The sequence below is a fragment of the Mesoplodon bidens genome (assembly GCF_964165515.1).
Source record: "Mesoplodon bidens genome assembly, chromosome: 13".
NCBI classification, from domain to species: Eukaryota; Metazoa; Chordata; class Mammalia; order Artiodactyla; family Ziphiidae; genus Mesoplodon; species Mesoplodon bidens.
Genome location: NC_138169.1, coordinates 66,566,842 through 66,584,231, shown reverse-complemented (window position 1 = coordinate 66,584,231; position 17,390 = coordinate 66,566,842). Strand labels below are relative to the sequence as shown.

The following is a 17,390-nucleotide window of genomic DNA, read 5'->3' as shown; positions in this document are numbered from 1 at the left end:
CTCCGCCACCTGTCTCCGCCAGTGAAGGGGCTTCCTAGTGTGTGGAAACGTTTCCCCCTTCACAGCTCCCTCCCAGAGGTGCAGGTCCTGTCCCTATTCTTTTGTCTGTTTTTTCTTCTTTCTTTTGCCCTACCCAGGTACGTGGGGAGCTTCTTGCCTTTGGGGAGGTCTGAGGTCTTCTGCCAGCGTTCAGTACATGTTCTGTAGAAGTTGTTCCACATGTAGATGTATTTCTGATGTATTTGTGGGGAGGAAGGTGATCTCCACGTCTTACTCCTCTGCCAGCTTGAAGGTCTCCCCTGACGATAGCCATTCTGACAGGTGCAAGGTGATATCTCATTGTGGTTTTGTTTCTTTCTTTCTTTCTTTTTTTTTTTTGGCCATGCCTCGTGCCTCGTGGGATCTTAATTCTCCGACCAGGGATTGAACCTGGGCCCTCGGCAGTGAAAGCATGGAGTGCTAACCACTGGACCACCAGGGAATCCCCTCATTGTGGTTTTGATTTGCATTTCCCTGATGATTAACCATGCTGAGCATCTTTTCATATGCTTTTTGGCCATTTGCATATCCTCTTTGGAGAAATGTCTTCAGTTCTTCTGCCCATTTTTTAATCGGGCTTTTTTTTTCTTTTCTTTTGATGTTGAATTTTATGAACTGTTTATATATGTTGGATATTAACCCCTTATCAGTCATATCATTTGCAAATATTTTCTCCCATTCAGTAGGTTGTCTTTTCATTTTGTTGATGGTTTATTTTGCTGTGCAAAAGCTTTTAAGTTTAATTGGGTCCCGTTTGTTTATTTTTGCTTTTATTTCCCTTGTTTTAGGAGACAGATCCAAATAAATATTGGTATGGTTTATGTCAAGGAGTCTTTTGTCTATGTTTTCCTCTAGGAGTTTTATGGTATCCACTCTTACATTTAGATCTTTAATCCATTTTGAGCTTACTTTTATATATGATGTTAGAGAATGTTCTGATTTCATTATTCTACATGTAGCTGTCCAGTTTTCCCAATACTTATTGAAGAGACTGTATTTTCTCCATTGTATATTCTTGCCTCCTTTGTCATAGATTAATTTACCATAAGTTCATGGGTTTATTTCTGGGCTCTCTATTCTGTTCCATTGATCTGTGTGTCTGTTTTTGTGCCAGTACCATACTGTTGTGATTACTGTAGCTTTGTGGTATAGTTTGAAGTCAGGGAGCATGGTTTCTCCAGCTGTATTCTTTCTCAAGATTGCTTTAGTTATTTGGGGTCTTTTGTGTTTCCATACAGATTTTAAAATTATTTGTTCTATTTCTGTGAAAGATGCCATTGGTATTTTGATAGGGGTTGCATTGAATTTGTAGATTGCCTTGGGTGTGGTATGATCCTTTTTTAACAATATTAATTATTCCAATCCAATAACACAGTGTATCTTTCCATTTCATTGTGTCATCTTCAATTCCATTCATTAGAGTCTTTTAGCATTCCAAGTACAGGTCTTTTACCTCCTTAGGTAGGTTTATTCCTAGGTATTTTATTCTTTTTGATGTGATGGTAAATGGGATTGTTTCCTTAATTTCTCCTTATGATAATTTGTTGTTAGTGTATAGAAATGCAACATATTTCTGATATTAATTTTGTATCCTGCAACTTTACCAAATTCACCAATGAGCTCTAGTAGTTTTCTGGTGGTGTCTGTAGGATTTTTCTATGTATAGTATCATGTCATCTGCAAACAGTTTTACTTCTTTGTTTCCAATTAGAATTTCTTTTATTTCTTTTTCTTCTCTGATTGCTGTGCCTAGGACTTCCAAACTGTTGAATAAAAGTGGTGAGAGTGGGCATTCTTGTCTTATTCCTGAGCTTAGTGGAAATGCTTTCAGTTTTTCACTGTTGAGTATGATGTTAGCTGTGGGTTTGTCATACATGGCCTTTATTATGTTGAGGTATGTTCCCTCTGTGCCCCAGATTTCTTTTTAAATGTCCTATATTTGTACACAGTGATTGGACCCCAGATTAAGGAAGGAATTTTTTTGGCTTTTTAGGTGTTTTTATTAAATGAATATCCTAGGGTGTGTGGTCAGAACACTTGATGATATAATGAAGTACCAAGGAACTCCAGGACCAGACTGCCAGGTCTTCAGTCCCTGCTTTACTACATATTGAATGTATGAAATTACGTAAGATACCTAACAGCTCCGTGCCTTCATTTCCTCATCTGTAAACTGGGGATAAAATAATAATAATAATTAGCTTACAATAGTGTTTGTTGCAACATTGGTTGTTATGAAGATCATAAGAGTTCAGACATGTAAAGTGCTTAGAACAGTGCCTGGTAAATAGTAAGCACTTAATAACTGTTGCTAATAATATTACTACTCCTGGCTCTGTGGCTTGGAAAGATACTTAGGCTCCCTGAGTTTCTATTTCTTTCTTTCTTTTCTTTTATTATTATTTTGTATTTAATTATTTTTGGCTGCGTTTGGTCTTCGTTGCTGTGCGTGGGCTTTCTCTAGTTGCGGTGAGCAAGGGCTACTCTTCATTACAGTGTGCGTGCTTCTCATTGCAGTGGCTTCTCTTGTGGCGGAGCATGGGCTTTAGGTCCATGGGCTTCAGTAGTTATGGCACATGGGCTCAGTAGTTGTGGCTCAAGGCTCTAGAGTGCAGGCTCAATAGTTGTGGCACATGGGCTTACTTGATCCACAACATGTAGGATCTTCCCAGACCAGGGCTCGAACCCGTGTCCCCTGAATTGGCAGGAGGGTTCTTAACCACTGCACCACCAGGGAAGTCCCTCTTTTTAAAAAATATTTATTTATTTACTTGGCTGCACCGGGTCTTAGTTGTGGCATGTGGTATCTTCATTGCCACATGCAGCATCTTTAGTTGCAGCACATGGGATCTTTTAGTTGTGGCATGCAGGACCTAGTTCCCTGACCAGGGATTGAACCCAGATCCCCTGCATTGGGAGTGTGGAGTCTTAACCCCTGGACCACCAGGGAAGTGCCAGGTTTCGATTTCTTTAACTCTAAAATTGGGATAATACTTGTTGCCCCATCTAAGTTATAAGGCACTTATGAGGATGTAATAAGATTTTATGTGTGAAAGTACCATGTGAAGCACTGACAAAAAGTTTTCCTCTTATTAATGATTATTATCATTAAAATAGATAGATATTCTATTTGATGTTTTTAGCTCATCTATTTTAATTTGAATTTTTGCATATAAATAATTTATATGATATAGTTACATATTAATAACCTCATATAATTTATAAGCAATGTTGTGGGTGCTTAGAAGTTTTTTTACTGAAAGACATACGTAATCAAAAAAGCTTGAAGACCTACTGATCTAAAGGAATGTTTATGATATGAGCTCATTCATGTAGTGTTAACACATTATTGACTGGGGGATTTTTGCATAAACTAATGCCTGTGGCCAAAGATTTGTTTTGTAAGTGAATATTGAAACACCCACGTTTGAGTAAATATCAACAACTTTTTTTGCACTTAATGTATTTATTTGAAACTTTGTACATGTCTTACGAAAGCATTCTAATATTTCGTTAGAGTGTGATAGGCCCTAGCAGGCACCTCGGTGCAGGGGAACAGAACATCTATTACAAATATACCATGTTTCACTGCACTTTCCCCTGGAAGAGCAGACTCTACACTTTCTGGTGACATTTTTTTTTTTTTTAGTCCTGTGGATATTATTTCCTCTAGAATATGTTATTTTATTTTACTTGACAGTTGACAAGGTAGATCTTTGCGGGGGGCTCTTTTAGAAACGCCACAAGAAGGACCAGGTGTGGGACTACCACTACATTCACCAGAATGCTCAGTTACCAATTCTCTAGCTACTGCTAACAAATATTGCTTGTAAGTCATTTTATTCTGTGCATTAAAGCTACAATAAAATTTAAACACATTGAATAAACCGCAATTACTCAAATAGAAACCCACTTTCTTATACCATTTTTGAGTTTTTCAGAGGATATTGAAGTTTTCCAGGCATTGATTGGATCGATCAACTCCTTATATATTTATTATACTCTATTAGACAAGTGGGCTTAGTTATCTGATGGCCACTCCTCCTGTCTTCCTTTCCTGTAGATGCTATGGAGTCGTCATGAATAGCTGTCACCATGCGGACTAACCTCTTGTCTTTCCATATAAGAAGGATCACTTCTCCCTTCCATAAGAATGTCATTTCTCCCCTCTGTAGATTTTTAGATTTATCCTTTAATTGGTTTGGTAGACCACGATTATCTCTTATAGTCACACAAACTCTGGTTTTATTTTTCAACGATATTTCAGATGTGGACACACTGTTGTAATAATTGTTTTGGTAAATATGGTGCCATGAACTAAGATAAGGTTGTAGGACTGAAACTGTTTCTTGAAGTTTCTTTTCTTCACCCATGTAAATCTCAAGGTTGCATATATATCCAGTTTCACTTTTGCTAACCATCCTGACCAAAATTCCATATTTTGTAAGTTTTCTGGGATCATAGGTTTTGAATCTGAGTCATTCTCTCCACTTTATCATTGCCTCATCAAATGATAGCTCTTGTTTGAGTATATAGATCAATTGAAATTTTGGTAGAAAATAATCCAAAAGAGGCTTAACTTTTGAAATTCTGTCTGCAGGAAGTGGAGTTTCCAAGTTATCGTTAAAGTGAAGAAATGTCATTATTTGTTCAAACCTTCTTCTCATCATAATCTTTGGAAAGATAGGTTTCAAGTAAGGGATCAACTGACTATTCTTTCCAGTGTGACTTTCTTATTTGTCCCATCAAAATTATTAATCCAAGAAACTTCTTTATGTCACTATTGGTTACATCAGTCCATTTTAAAGCCTTATCATATTTTTATATGATTTTTCATTCTGTTGGTGATACAAGTTTGTTTGAGAAGCGACCAACTTGAAAAAGTCATTACCAAAAATTAATTCTGTTATTTTGCTAATACTTTGCGGGTTATTACATTCAATAGTTATACCTGACACACCTCTAAAGTCTTCTAATTTTTGTGAAATGTTGTCCTCAGCCCACTCTTCTGTAGAAGCAAAGGAGCATTCTCTAGCACCGTGAGTTTCATTTTCACTTTCTGTATCAGAATCGATCACTATGGTTTTTTGTCTTTTTGTTGGTCTAATATTCACATCATCTGAATCAGAACTGTATTCTGAAGAACTATCATCTTCTGAGACACTAGCATATATGTCGCTCAGACAATCAGAGAAAGTATCTGCATAAAATTAACCGAAAAATTCTTCTTCACTCAAAATTTCGCGATGCGTTATTTTTGAAAATTTTATGGTAATAAACTTGCATTTATAATATACACAGGGTTGGAACAAAAACCTAACTAAGAAAAATGTGAATGATAGTGACAATCATAAGTTGTGATCAATTTTAAGCTGTAACAACTTCGCATGGTGATGTTAATTGTATCACTCTCTAAAACCATATTGATACGTCTCTGGTCAATAATGTTCAGGTAACAAAAGATGTATTAATACATCTCTGGTCAATAATGTGTTAATTCTGGAGTTCTTGGCAGCATGCATCATCAACTGCCTTAAGAATGTCTTTGTACTCTTAGATTTCATATTAAGGAAGGAATTACCTTAAGAAAATCATTAGCAATAAACAGAAAGAGCTACAGAAACAATGTTCATTGCACCATTGTAATAAAAGTTAGACATAACCTATATGTTCATCAAATAGGGGAATGTTTAAGTAAACTGTGATATATTTATAGGCTGTAGCCTCTGTTATGCAGCTTAGTAAACTATAATAAAGTTCTAAGGTTAGGAATTGTTTTAAAGAATATTTCATGAGGAAGCATTAGGTGGGAAAATTAAGATACAAGGAGATATAGATATGCAGAATAACTCCAGTTCTAGTAAAAATGCACATACATAAGACTGGAAAGAAATATATTAACATGCTAATAGTGATTATCTCCTGATAGTAGGATTACGTGTTATTTTTAGTGTCTTCATACTTTTCTATATTTTCTAGTTTTTCTGCAATGAACATGTATTAGTTTTATACTTAGGAAGAAAGAGTTGATTTTAAATAAAAATTTAAAAATATAAGCCATACTTATTATCCTTAGGCTTTAGATTTCCATTAATTGAATACCTTTGTTAGAGTATGAATCATAGGATTGGGAAGGACTTTAATAAGTTATCATGGCCAATTCTGAGAATTTCACTGATGAATTTCAGACAGCTGAATTAGTTTTTTTTAAATGTTAAAGTGTATTTTGGGGGTTTCATTTTGTGTGATATTGACCACTTGCAATAAGAGTTTAGACCTCATCCTTTCTTTCAATCTTAACAACTCGAATTTCTTTAAAAGTTCTTTATTGAGCCCATTCTCCAAACTTTAGCTTCTTGGTGTAGAATTTGATTTAGAAACCAGGAAGACTTGATGGTTATAAAAAACATTGCCTTCTGTCACAGGTTCTCAAACTTGGCTATATGTCAGAACCATCTGAGGAGCTTTTAAAAAATACAGATGTGTTAAATATTCTGATTTAACAAGTCTGGTCTGGGAGGGGGTAGGGAGGAAGGGGAGAGTAGGGTTTTGAAAATATTGCTAAATAATTTCACAGCTCTTAAATTAAAAATGGGCTCAATCAAGAACATTTGAAGAAATTTACATTACTGAGGCTGAAAGAAAGGATGAGGTCCAAACATTTACTGAAATAGCATTTCTTCTTGAATGGTGACACAAGCCTGGTTGTGAAAAGGCAACAAGAGGGCTGTCTTCTCAACTCTGGCAGAAACCCCTTCAGTGGGTGTGTGACCTGCCAGGAATCCAGATGCAATGGGGAAACATCACCATGATATGCTAACTCTATCCTTGGGTCTTTTCTTGGATGTACATGCAGAGTCTCTTTCTACCAAAGCCTTAATCTACTTGTAATGTTGCAGGGACTCGTCCCTCTTCTATTTCCTCTATAGTAATAATAGTAGTTACCATTTACTGAGTTCCTGTTACCTACTAGGTATTTATATCCATCTATCTCTGATCCTTACCAGAACCTTGAAAGTCAGTTTTTTCACAGATATAGAAACAGGCTCAGATAGATCGAGTTTTTGATCTAAGGTCACATAGGAAATATCAAAACCAGATTTCAAAGCCTGCTCTGCTTGCCTCCAGTGCCTGTACTTTGTCTGTGGCGTCATGGTGCCTGCCTCCTTGCTGCTCCCTTCTGTGTTTCCGTTGCTCAGATGGCCTACATCCAGGTCTTTAACTTTCTTACTTCAGCGTCTGACTGTGCAGATTTGTGCCTAAAGAAAGCAATGTCTTAGGAAAGGCTGGGTTTCTTTTTTAAATTGTCCCTTCAGGGAACGCTGTGAGGAGCTCCGTGTTGAGTTGTGCTGTATCCATCAGAAAGCAGTGAGCAAGGATCAGAAAGCACAGATAGCATTTAAGGAGGAGCTGAAAAGGCAGAAGCTGGTGGAAGAGCAGATGTTCTCCAAGCTCTGGGAGGAAGACCGACTGGCCAAAGAGAAGCGAGAAGCCGAAGAGGCGAGGAGACAGAGAGAGCTGGTGGAGAACACACGGCTGGGGCTGAATGCCCAGATCACCAGCATCCAGGCGCAAAGGCAGGCAGCGAGGCGGCTGAAGGAGGAGGAGGCGCGCCTTGTGGTGGGTCTTTTGAAATGCTTGTGGCAGGACGATGAACTCAGTGGCTAGAATACACAGTTTGCCCGCCTGCTACTGTAGTTTGCCTGATGGCCAAGGCTCGTTCACAGAGCAACAGACCATGGTCAGAGCCTTGGATTCCAAGACCCAGCTGACAGTGCCATCTCATTGTATAGGGCAAGTTACTTCACTACTGTGATTTTTTCCTCATCTACAAAATGAGGCAAAGGGCACTTGTCTTTGTTGTGAGGATGAAATGGGATAATCATCGGCAGTGCCAATGAAGCCTAGTGGCAATTTGGCAACATCCCCCCATTCTTTGATATGGATAATTGATAGTTTCCAAATCCTATATAAAGTGCTTATACAACAGCCACAGTGACCCCCCAGACCACCAGCATCAATAATTTTGTTCCTACAAGATCACTACCCCTAGTATATACAAATTAGAGTTGTCAATGGAAATGTGTGCAAGCACTCAGAAAGGTAGCAATTTTATACGCTTTCAACATCTGATACTTTAATACCACTAAATTTAGGAAGATGGTAACATTTTCCTGGGAAATCCCAAGTATTGAAATTTGAAACCATAAGAAACATCAAAGGTAAGGTACATGCAGAGCCCAGAAATCTTCTCTGGGTTTAAGATTGTTTTATTTTGAAGAGTTTAGTAGAAGATCTCTAGGAAAATCAACATAGTGGCCCCCAAATGGCCTTATATATACCCCCTCCTCTGGTGTAAGATACTTAGTGAGCCAGTTTTACTCACAACACTTCTGACACCAAATGAGTGGGTTTTTTTCTCACGTCAGACAATACTCTGATGCTCTGCAGACACTGATTAGGTGTCCTACAATTTGATTCAGTTCTGATACTATCTGGAGTTAGTGTCAGACTCCGTAAGTTGAAGGGCTTAGTCCCACAAGACTGCCCTCACTTCAGATACCCATCACAAGTAGTGGGTCCCTAGGTTACCCACACTTCTGTCCAGCTTGGCTACAAAGTCCAAGGTTCTCATGACTCCCCCTCAGTTTCAGTAATTCACTAAAACAGCTCATAGAACTTAGGAACGTGCTTTACTTACCATTACCAGCTTATTGTAAGGTATACAACTCAGAGATGGTCAAATGGAAGAGATGCATAGGGGAAGGTATGTGGGGTGGTACACAGAGCTTCCAGGCCCCCACCACCTTGATGCGTTCAATCCAGGAGCTCTCTGGACCTCGTCATTTGGGGGTTTATGGAGGTTTCATCACATGGGCGTGATTGATTAATTCAATCGCCATTGGTGATTGAACTCAATCTCTGGCCCCTCTTCCCTCCCTGGAGGTCAAGGGGTGGAGCTAAAGTTCCAACCCTCCGATCACATGGTTTGGTCTTTCTAGTTATCATCTCCCATCCTGAAGCTATCTAGGGGGTCCAGCCACTGGTCATCTCATTAGGCTACAAAAGATAATCTTATCACTTTGGAGATTCCAAGGGTGTTAGGAGCTATGTGCCAGGAACCAGGGGCAAAGACAAAATATTTATTTTTTATAGCACACCTAGCTATCTCTATTTCTACCTTACTTAAAAAAAATTTTTTTTTGGAAATAACTTTAACAAGGAGTTGCCAAAAATATTAGAGTTTCTGTGTACCTTTACATAACCAAATATTATATAGAGAGACTTATAAAGACTAATACTGGTATAATACTTTCAACTAAAGTTACTCCCTTATTTAACTAAACTAAAAAACCCTTCTTTGGATTTCACCAGCTTTTACATGCACTCTTTGGAGGAAGGGGTATAGTTCTATGAAATTTTACTATATAACCACTACATTCATGTAACCGCTACTGAATCAGGATACAGAATTGTTCCCTCATTCAAAGAAACTCCTTCCAGCTACTCCTTTATTGTTATAACCTCTGTCAAAGACAATTCAATTAACAATCAAGTTAAGAAGAAAAAGAGAATTTTATTCAAGCCAAACTAAGGATTATAATACAAGAGACAGACTCTCAGAAGCTCTGAGAATTGTTCCACCTGTTAGTAGTTGAAGGCACAGTCATATACATTTTCAAGACAGAGGATCATACATCAAAATGACACACTGACATTTTACATAAGTTCACCAAAGATACATAGTCCGGGTAAGCATGTACAAAGCAAGCAGTAAGTCACCATGACCCCTTACAGAGTTGGGAAAGAATATTAATCTTCTATAAAGTTCTACTGCTGGCGTCAGAAGAAAGAAAAAAAATTGATCTTTGCCATGAAGTAGGCATTCCCATCTTTGAGGAGGTCTGGTTAATGTATAATGAAGATGCACACTGCACTGTAAAGGGGGAGGGAGGAGGCCCAAACGGACAGAGAGAGAGAGAAATTTTTTTTTTTTTTTTTTTTTTGCCGTACACGGGCCTCTCACTGTTGTGGCTTCTCCCGTTGCGGAGCACAGGCTCCGGACGCACAGGCTCAGCGGCCATGGCTCATGGGCCTAGCTGCTCCGCGGCTTGTGGGATCTTCCTGGACCGGGGCACGAACCCGTGTCCCCTGCATCGGCCTCTCACTGTTGTGGCCTCTCCCGTTGCGGAGCACAGGCTCCGGACGCACAGGCTCAGCGGCCATGGCTCATGGGCCTAGCTGCTCCGCGGCTTGTGGGATCTTCCTGGACCGGGGCACGAACCCGTGTCCCTTGCATCGGCAGGCGGACTCTCAACCACTGCGCCACCAGGGAAGCCCGAGAGAGAATTTTATGTTTACATTTTCGTCCTACCTTAAAATATAAATTTTATTTCAACCCTAACCCCTGGGAGCCACTGATGGGTTCTTTATCTCTATTATTTTGTAATTTCAAGAATGTTATTCCACCCTTTTTAATGTTATAATTATAACATTTGTTATAACAGTAATGTCATATTAAATAATAATATGAACATTTTCAAATGCACAGAAGTGGAGAGTACAATGATCATACCCATGTACTGATCTCCCAGTTTCAGCAGCTGTTGCATTTTGACATGTTTATTTCCTATATTCTACCCGCTTCTGTTTTTGTTTTAAAATATGTCCCAGGGACTTCCCTGGTGGTCCAGTGGTAAAGAATCCACCTTACAATGCAGCGGACGCAGGTTCAATCCCTGGTCAAGGAACTAAGATCCTACATGCCGCAGGGCAACTAAGCCCGCGTGCCACAACTACTGAGCTCGCGTGCCTCAGCTAGAGCCCGCGTGCCGCAAACTACATAGCCCACGTGCTCTGGAACCCAAGCACAACAACTAGAGAAGAGAAAATCCACACACCGCAACTAGAGAGAAGCCCGCATACCACAACAAAGAGCCCGCACGCTGCAATGAAAGATCCCGTGTGCCTCAGCGAAGATCCTGTGGGCCACAACTAAGACCCGACGCAGCCAAAAATATGTGTGTGTGTGTGTGTCTGTGTCTGTGTCTGTGTGTATATATATATATATCCCAGACATGTCATTTCTCCCTTAAATACATCTCAAGTATGCATCTCAACAACATGATTAAGGACATTTTCTTATAAAATGCCAATATCAAACCTAAAAAAATTAATAATAATTCATTGTTATCTAAAATGAGCGTCAAATTTCCATCACTGTCTAAGTTATTTGACACTTAAATCAGGATCCAAACATTGTTGTCCTCTTATAAGTCTCTTTTAGAATGAGTCACTGTTTCTTATTCAAATCTGGTCACATTTGAGATTGAAAGGGGTGCATTTAATTCAGTACATAAGCGCAACAGTGTAAAATCAGAACTATCCTGGGGAAACTAAGACATAGTAAACTGCTTTTAGGTCTCTTAGTTTTGAGCAGTTCTCTCCCCATACCATCTTTACCTGCTTCATGGTCCGATTTGGCTGATTGCTGCCTCCTGGTATAGTCAACCTTACTTTTTAAAAGGTGTGGCCTGGAACTTCCCTTGTGGTCCAGTGGCTAAGACTCCGCACTCTCACTGCAGGGGCCCCGGGTTTGATCCCAGGTCGGGGAACTAGATCCCACATGCCACAAGTAAAAGTTTGCATGCCGCAACTGAAGATCCCGCATGCCGCAACGAATGTCCTGCACGTGGCAACTAAGACCTGGTGCAGCCAAATAAGTAAATGAATGAAAAATAAATAAATAAATAAAAGTGTGGCCTGCTATCCCACTGGCTTTCATGTTTGATATCCATCATTTTTCCTTAAATATTGCAGAGCACTTTTACTTTTATTGTCTCATTTGACCCTCACAATTCAGTGTGGATTTACTCTCATGACATTAATGGAAAAGTCTAGCATATAACTTCCCTCTCACAAGCCAGAAATCATGGCAGTCATGGCTGTTGTGAGTCTCAGATCAAGTCAATTGGGGATTGTATCCCTCCTCACTATAAATGTGTCATCTCCTGTCCCCGCTGGGCAAGGACTTATCCCTCCAGGAGAGTGCAAATGCCTTTGACAGGAGGATTAATGCCTCAGTTTATACCAAACTCACAGCACCCAACAGCAGTGGTACCCCAGTTAAAACTGATTAGTCAGGCAGTTAAGCTAGCCAGGAGGGTCAGATAGATAAGAAAATGAGAGGAATGGGGGAGAGCTTTTAAAGAACAAAATGCTTAATTTACTGTGTATATTTAGCTGATGTGGACATCTCCATTTCTGGACTCTTATTGCTGGTTAATAATGTATCCAAATCTAGATGTGCAGATGTGCATAGAAGACTAAAGTCTGGAAGGTCAATACACCAAAACGTTGAGAATGGTAGTGGGTGAATGGGTATTAAGAATAAAAGTGATTTATCCTTATACTTTTCTGCATTTTGAACACCACAACTATTTATTACTTTATAATCACACACAGACAGCAATTTCACAAAGCCATATTGCTGATTCAGCAATGAAAAGGCAAGTTTTATTTCTTATAGTATCTTTTCACCCAGGAGTGTATGTTTCCAAGAAACCGTTTATTCTCACCTCTTAAATGAAATGCATTAACTTCTTTGCTTTGTCCAACTGTACTGATGCAGTATCTTCACTATTGTTCTACCATAGGAAAATGACAAAGCACAGGTGAAACTTGAGAATGAACAGGATAAGCTAAAGAAACAGAAGACAAAACAGGAAATAAGGGCTACTTTGCAAAAAGCCCTCCAAGAGAAGATGGAGCATATTCAGCAGGAATACAGAGAAGATCAGGACTTGAACATGAAGCTCATGCAAAGCGCCCTTCAAAACTTACAGGAAGAGGCTGATAAAAAGAAGCAAAAAAGAGTAAGACATTTATTCAGTGCCTACTGTGTGCTGGATGAGGTTCCTTGTTGAGCTCTCAGTCTTACGGGAGCCAGCCATGTGTAGAATAAAGCATAACTGCTACTGTAAGTGTGGTCCACGAACCAACAGCATTAGCATCATCTGGGAGGATGTTAGAAATAGAAATTCATAGGCTTCAGACTCAGAATTTCCAAATTCGGATCTTGGCCGGGACAAGAAGCCTGTTTTAACAAGCTCTCCCAGGTGATTCTGATGCTCACTAAAATTTGAGAACTCCTACTCTATAATACGGTGTTAGTACTGTGATAGCAGGATGGGATCGCAGGAAGTGGAATGACTAAGTATGTCCAGAAGTTGAGGAAGACATCACTGAGAAAGTGGTGTTCAAGTTGTACTTTGAAGGATATGTAGTTTTGACAGGCAAAGAAAGTAGAGAAAATCATTCCAGTGTTTATTTAGCTGTTTCTTTAAAATTTGTATTGAACTCTTTAGGGTGTTGTTCTTTTCCTAAAGGTACTATGATTTGTTTTGTTTTGTTTTGATAGACTTTATTTTTTAGAGCAGTTTTAGGTTCACCGCAAAATTGAGCAAAAAGTACAGAAACTTCCCATATACCCCCTGCCCCAACACATGCATAGCCTTCCCCATTCTCAACATCCTCCACTAGAGGGTACATTTGTTACAATCGATGAACCTACATTGACATATTATCACCCAAAGTCCATAGTTTACATTAGGGTCCATTCTTTGGTGTTGTAGGTCTATAGGTTTGGACAAACATATGATGACATTTATCCACCATGAGAGTATTATACAGAGTGATTTCACTAGGCTAAAAATCCTCTGTGCTCCATCTGTTCATCCCTTCCTCCACCCCAAACCCCTGGAAACCACTGATATTTTTACTGTCTCCATAGTTTTGCCTTTTCCAGAATGTCATATCATTGGAATCATACAGTATGTAGCCTTTTCAGATTGGCTTCTTTCACTAACTAATATGCATTTAACTTCCCTCCATATCTTTTCATGGCTTGATAGCTCATTTACTTTTAGCACTGAATCTATTCCATTGTGTGGATGTACTACAGTGTATTTATCCAGTCACCTTCTAAAGGACATCCTTGGTTGCTTCCAGGTTTTGGTGATTATGAATAAAGTTATTGTGTACATTCTTAGGCAGGTTTTTGTGTGAACATAACCTTTGGGTAGATATCATTTGGGTAAATATCAACATAACCTTTGGGTAAATATCATTTGGGTAAATATCATTTGGGTAAGTATCAAGAAGAGTTATTGCTGGATCATATGGTAAGAGTATGTGTAGTTTTGTAAGAACAGCCAAACTGTCTTCCAAAGTGTCTATACCATTTCGCATTCCCACCAGCAGTGAATGAGAGTTCCTATTGCTCAGCATCCTTGTCAGTATTTCGTGTTATCAGTGTTCTGGACTTGAGCCATTCTAATAGGTGCGTAGTGACATATCATTGTTGTTTAATTTTAATTTCCCTAATGTCATGTGATATAGAGCATTAAGGATTCTGAACCCAATTCCAATGTGTAGAGTGGTATCCAAGCAATGCTTGGGACACGAGCTGGGTATCCTACAATTCCATTCAATTCTGGCACTATCTACCCAGAGATAGCATCGGATTCCACAGGGAAAGGGCTCGGTTCTATAAGACTGCCCTCTACTTCAGTTGCCAGTCGCAAGCCCAGATGGTTACCTGTACTTCTGACCAACTGGCTACAAACTGGAAGTTCCAATGATCCCCCTCAAACTCAGGATGCCAATTGCAAATCCAAGTTGTTACTTGACAGACTGGCTGTAAATCAGAGGTTCCCATAACCCACTCTTTGAGTTCAACTGATTGGCTAGAGCAGCTCACAGAACTCAGGAAACCAGTTTGCTCACTAGATTACCAATTTATTACAGAGTATATTAAAGGATACAAATAAATAGCCAGATGAAGAGACATATAGGATGAGGTCCTGAACAAAGGAGCTTCTGTCCTCATGAAGTTTAGGGCCTGGCATGGTGGAGGTGTTCTGGTTCCCCAATTCTGAACCCTCTCCTTTGGGGTTTTTATGTAGGCTTCATTACATAGGCATGATTGGTTAAGTCATTGGCCATCAGTGATTGATTTCACCCTCCAAACCTTCTCCCCTCCCCAGAGGTCAGGGAACCGGGACTGAAAGTTCCAACCCTCTAATCACATGGTTGGTTCTCCTGGCAACCAGAGGTGTGGTCCAAAAGTCACCTCATTAACAGAACAAAAGACAACTTTGTTGCTCTCATCACTTAGAAATTCTAAGGGTTTTAGGAGCTCTGTGCCAGAAATGGGGATGAAGACCAAATATATATTTCTTATTATAGATCATAATATCACAAGCATCTTTTTATATGTTTCTCATCGGTATATTTTTGATGAGGTGCCTGTTAAGATCTTTGGCTCATTTTTTGAGTTGTTTGTTTTCTTCTTGTTGAGTTTTAAGAGTTCTTTGTATATTTTATCGTGAAAGCACCCTTCCTACCATCTTGTAGCTTATTCTTTGTCTTTGGATGTAGAATATCTCTTCTGGTAGGTCCCAGTCTTTTTTTTTGTTTTGCGGTACACGGGCCTCTCACTGTTGTGGCCTCTCCCGTTGCGGAGCACAGGCTCTGGACGTGCAGGCTCAGCAGCCATGGCTCATGGGCCCAGCTGCTCCGCAGCATGTGGGATCTTCCCGGACCAGGGCACGAACCCGTGTCCCCTGGATCGGCAGGCGGACTCTCAACCACTGCCCACCAGGGAAGCCCGGTCCCAGTCTTTTTTTGTTAATGGTTGTTCAGCAGTTAGTTGTGATTTTTGTGTTTTCGTGACAGGAGGGGAGCTCAAGTCCTTCTGTTCCACCATCTTGTCTACAATGCTCTCTGTATATTTTAGATAACAGTCTGCTATCAGATAAGTTTTTAGCAAATATTTTCTCCCAGTCTGTGACTTGTCTTTCATTCTCTTGATCAGAGCTTTCATAGAGCAAAATTTTTAATTTTAATGAAGTCTATTCTTTCTATTCTTATCTATTCTTATCTATTATCTTTCTAGTCTTATCTATTCTTTCTTTCATGGATTGTGCCTTTGCTATTGTATCTAAAAGCTTATCACCAAACCCAAGGTCACTTAGATTTTCTCCTTTGTTATCTTCTAGGAGTTTTATATTTTATGTTTAGATCTTTGGTCCATTTTGAGTTAATTTTTGTAAAGGTGTAAGGTCTGTTTCTAGATTCTATTTTTTTTTTTTTTGGCATGTAGATATCCAGTTGTTCTAGCACAATTTGTTGAAGAGATTCTCTTAACTCCATTGTATAGCCTTTCCTTCCTAGTCAAAGATCAGTTGACTATATTTATATGAGTCCATTTTGGGGCTCTATGTTCTTTTCTATTGATCTATTGATCTATTCTTTCACCAATTCCATACTGTCTTGATTACTATAATAAGTCTTAAAGTTGGGCAGGGTCAGTCCTCTGACTTTGATCTTGTCCTTAAATACTGAGTTGACCAATTTGGGTCTTTAGCCTCTTCATATAAATTTTAGAATCAGTTTGTTGATTTCCACCAAATAATTTGCTGGAGTTTTTTTAAAATTACATTGAATCTATAGGTCAAGAATGGAAGAACTGACATTCTGACAATATTGAGTATTCCTATTCATGAACATGGACTATCTCTCTATTTAGTTCTTTGACTTTTCTCATCAGCTTTGTGCTTTTCCTCATATAGATCTTGTACATATTTTGTTAGATTTGTACCTATGTATTTCATTTTTGGGGTGCTAATGTAAATGGTATTGTGTTTTTAATTTCAATTTCTACTTCATTGCTGGTATATAGGAAATAAGTTGACTTTTGTATGTTAACCTTGTATCCTGTAATCTTGCTTTAATTGCTTATTAGCTCCAGGAGTTTTTTATCGGTTCCTTCAGATTTTCTACATAGACAACCAAGTTATCTGTGAAAAAAGACCAGCTTTATTTCGTTCTTCCCAATCAATATACCTTTCATTTCCTATTCTTGTCTTACTGTTTAAGCTAGGACTTTCAGTATAATGTGAAAAAGAGTGCTGAGAGGGGGCATCCTTACCTTGTACCTGATTTTAGTGGGAAAGCTTCTAGTTTTTCATCATTAACTATGATGTTAGTTGTAGGTTTTTTGTAGATATTCATTATCAAATTGAGGAATTCCCCCCTTTATTCCTGGTTTACTGAGAGGTTTTCTTTTTTTATTTTAACATGAGTGGGTGTTGGATTCTGCCAAATTTTTTTTCTGCATTAATTGATATGATTATGTGGTTCTTCTTCTTTAGCCTGTTGATATGATGGATTACATTAATTGATTTTTGAATAGTGAAGCATCCTTGCTACCTAGGATAAACTTTTGTCATGTTGTATAATTCTTTTTATACCTTGTTGGATTCAATTTACTACTATTTTGTTGAGGA

At 38.9% G+C, this 17,390-nt stretch overlaps 1 protein-coding gene across 2 annotated transcripts in view; it reads left to right on the top strand.

Annotated features, from left to right (window-relative positions):
- Positions 1-17,390, top strand: part of CFAP53 (cilia and flagella associated protein 53) — a 65,079-nt gene that overhangs the window by 24,430 nt on the left and 23,259 nt on the right. For both annotated transcript variants that reach the window (XM_081252330.1, XM_081252331.1), the window contains exons 4-5: positions 7,356-7,659; positions 12,696-12,914. In XM_081252330.1, the coding sequence (XP_081108456.1) occupies positions 7,356-7,659; positions 12,696-12,914 (523 nt within the window). The remainder of the gene's footprint in view (positions 1-7,355; positions 7,660-12,695; positions 12,915-17,390) is intronic.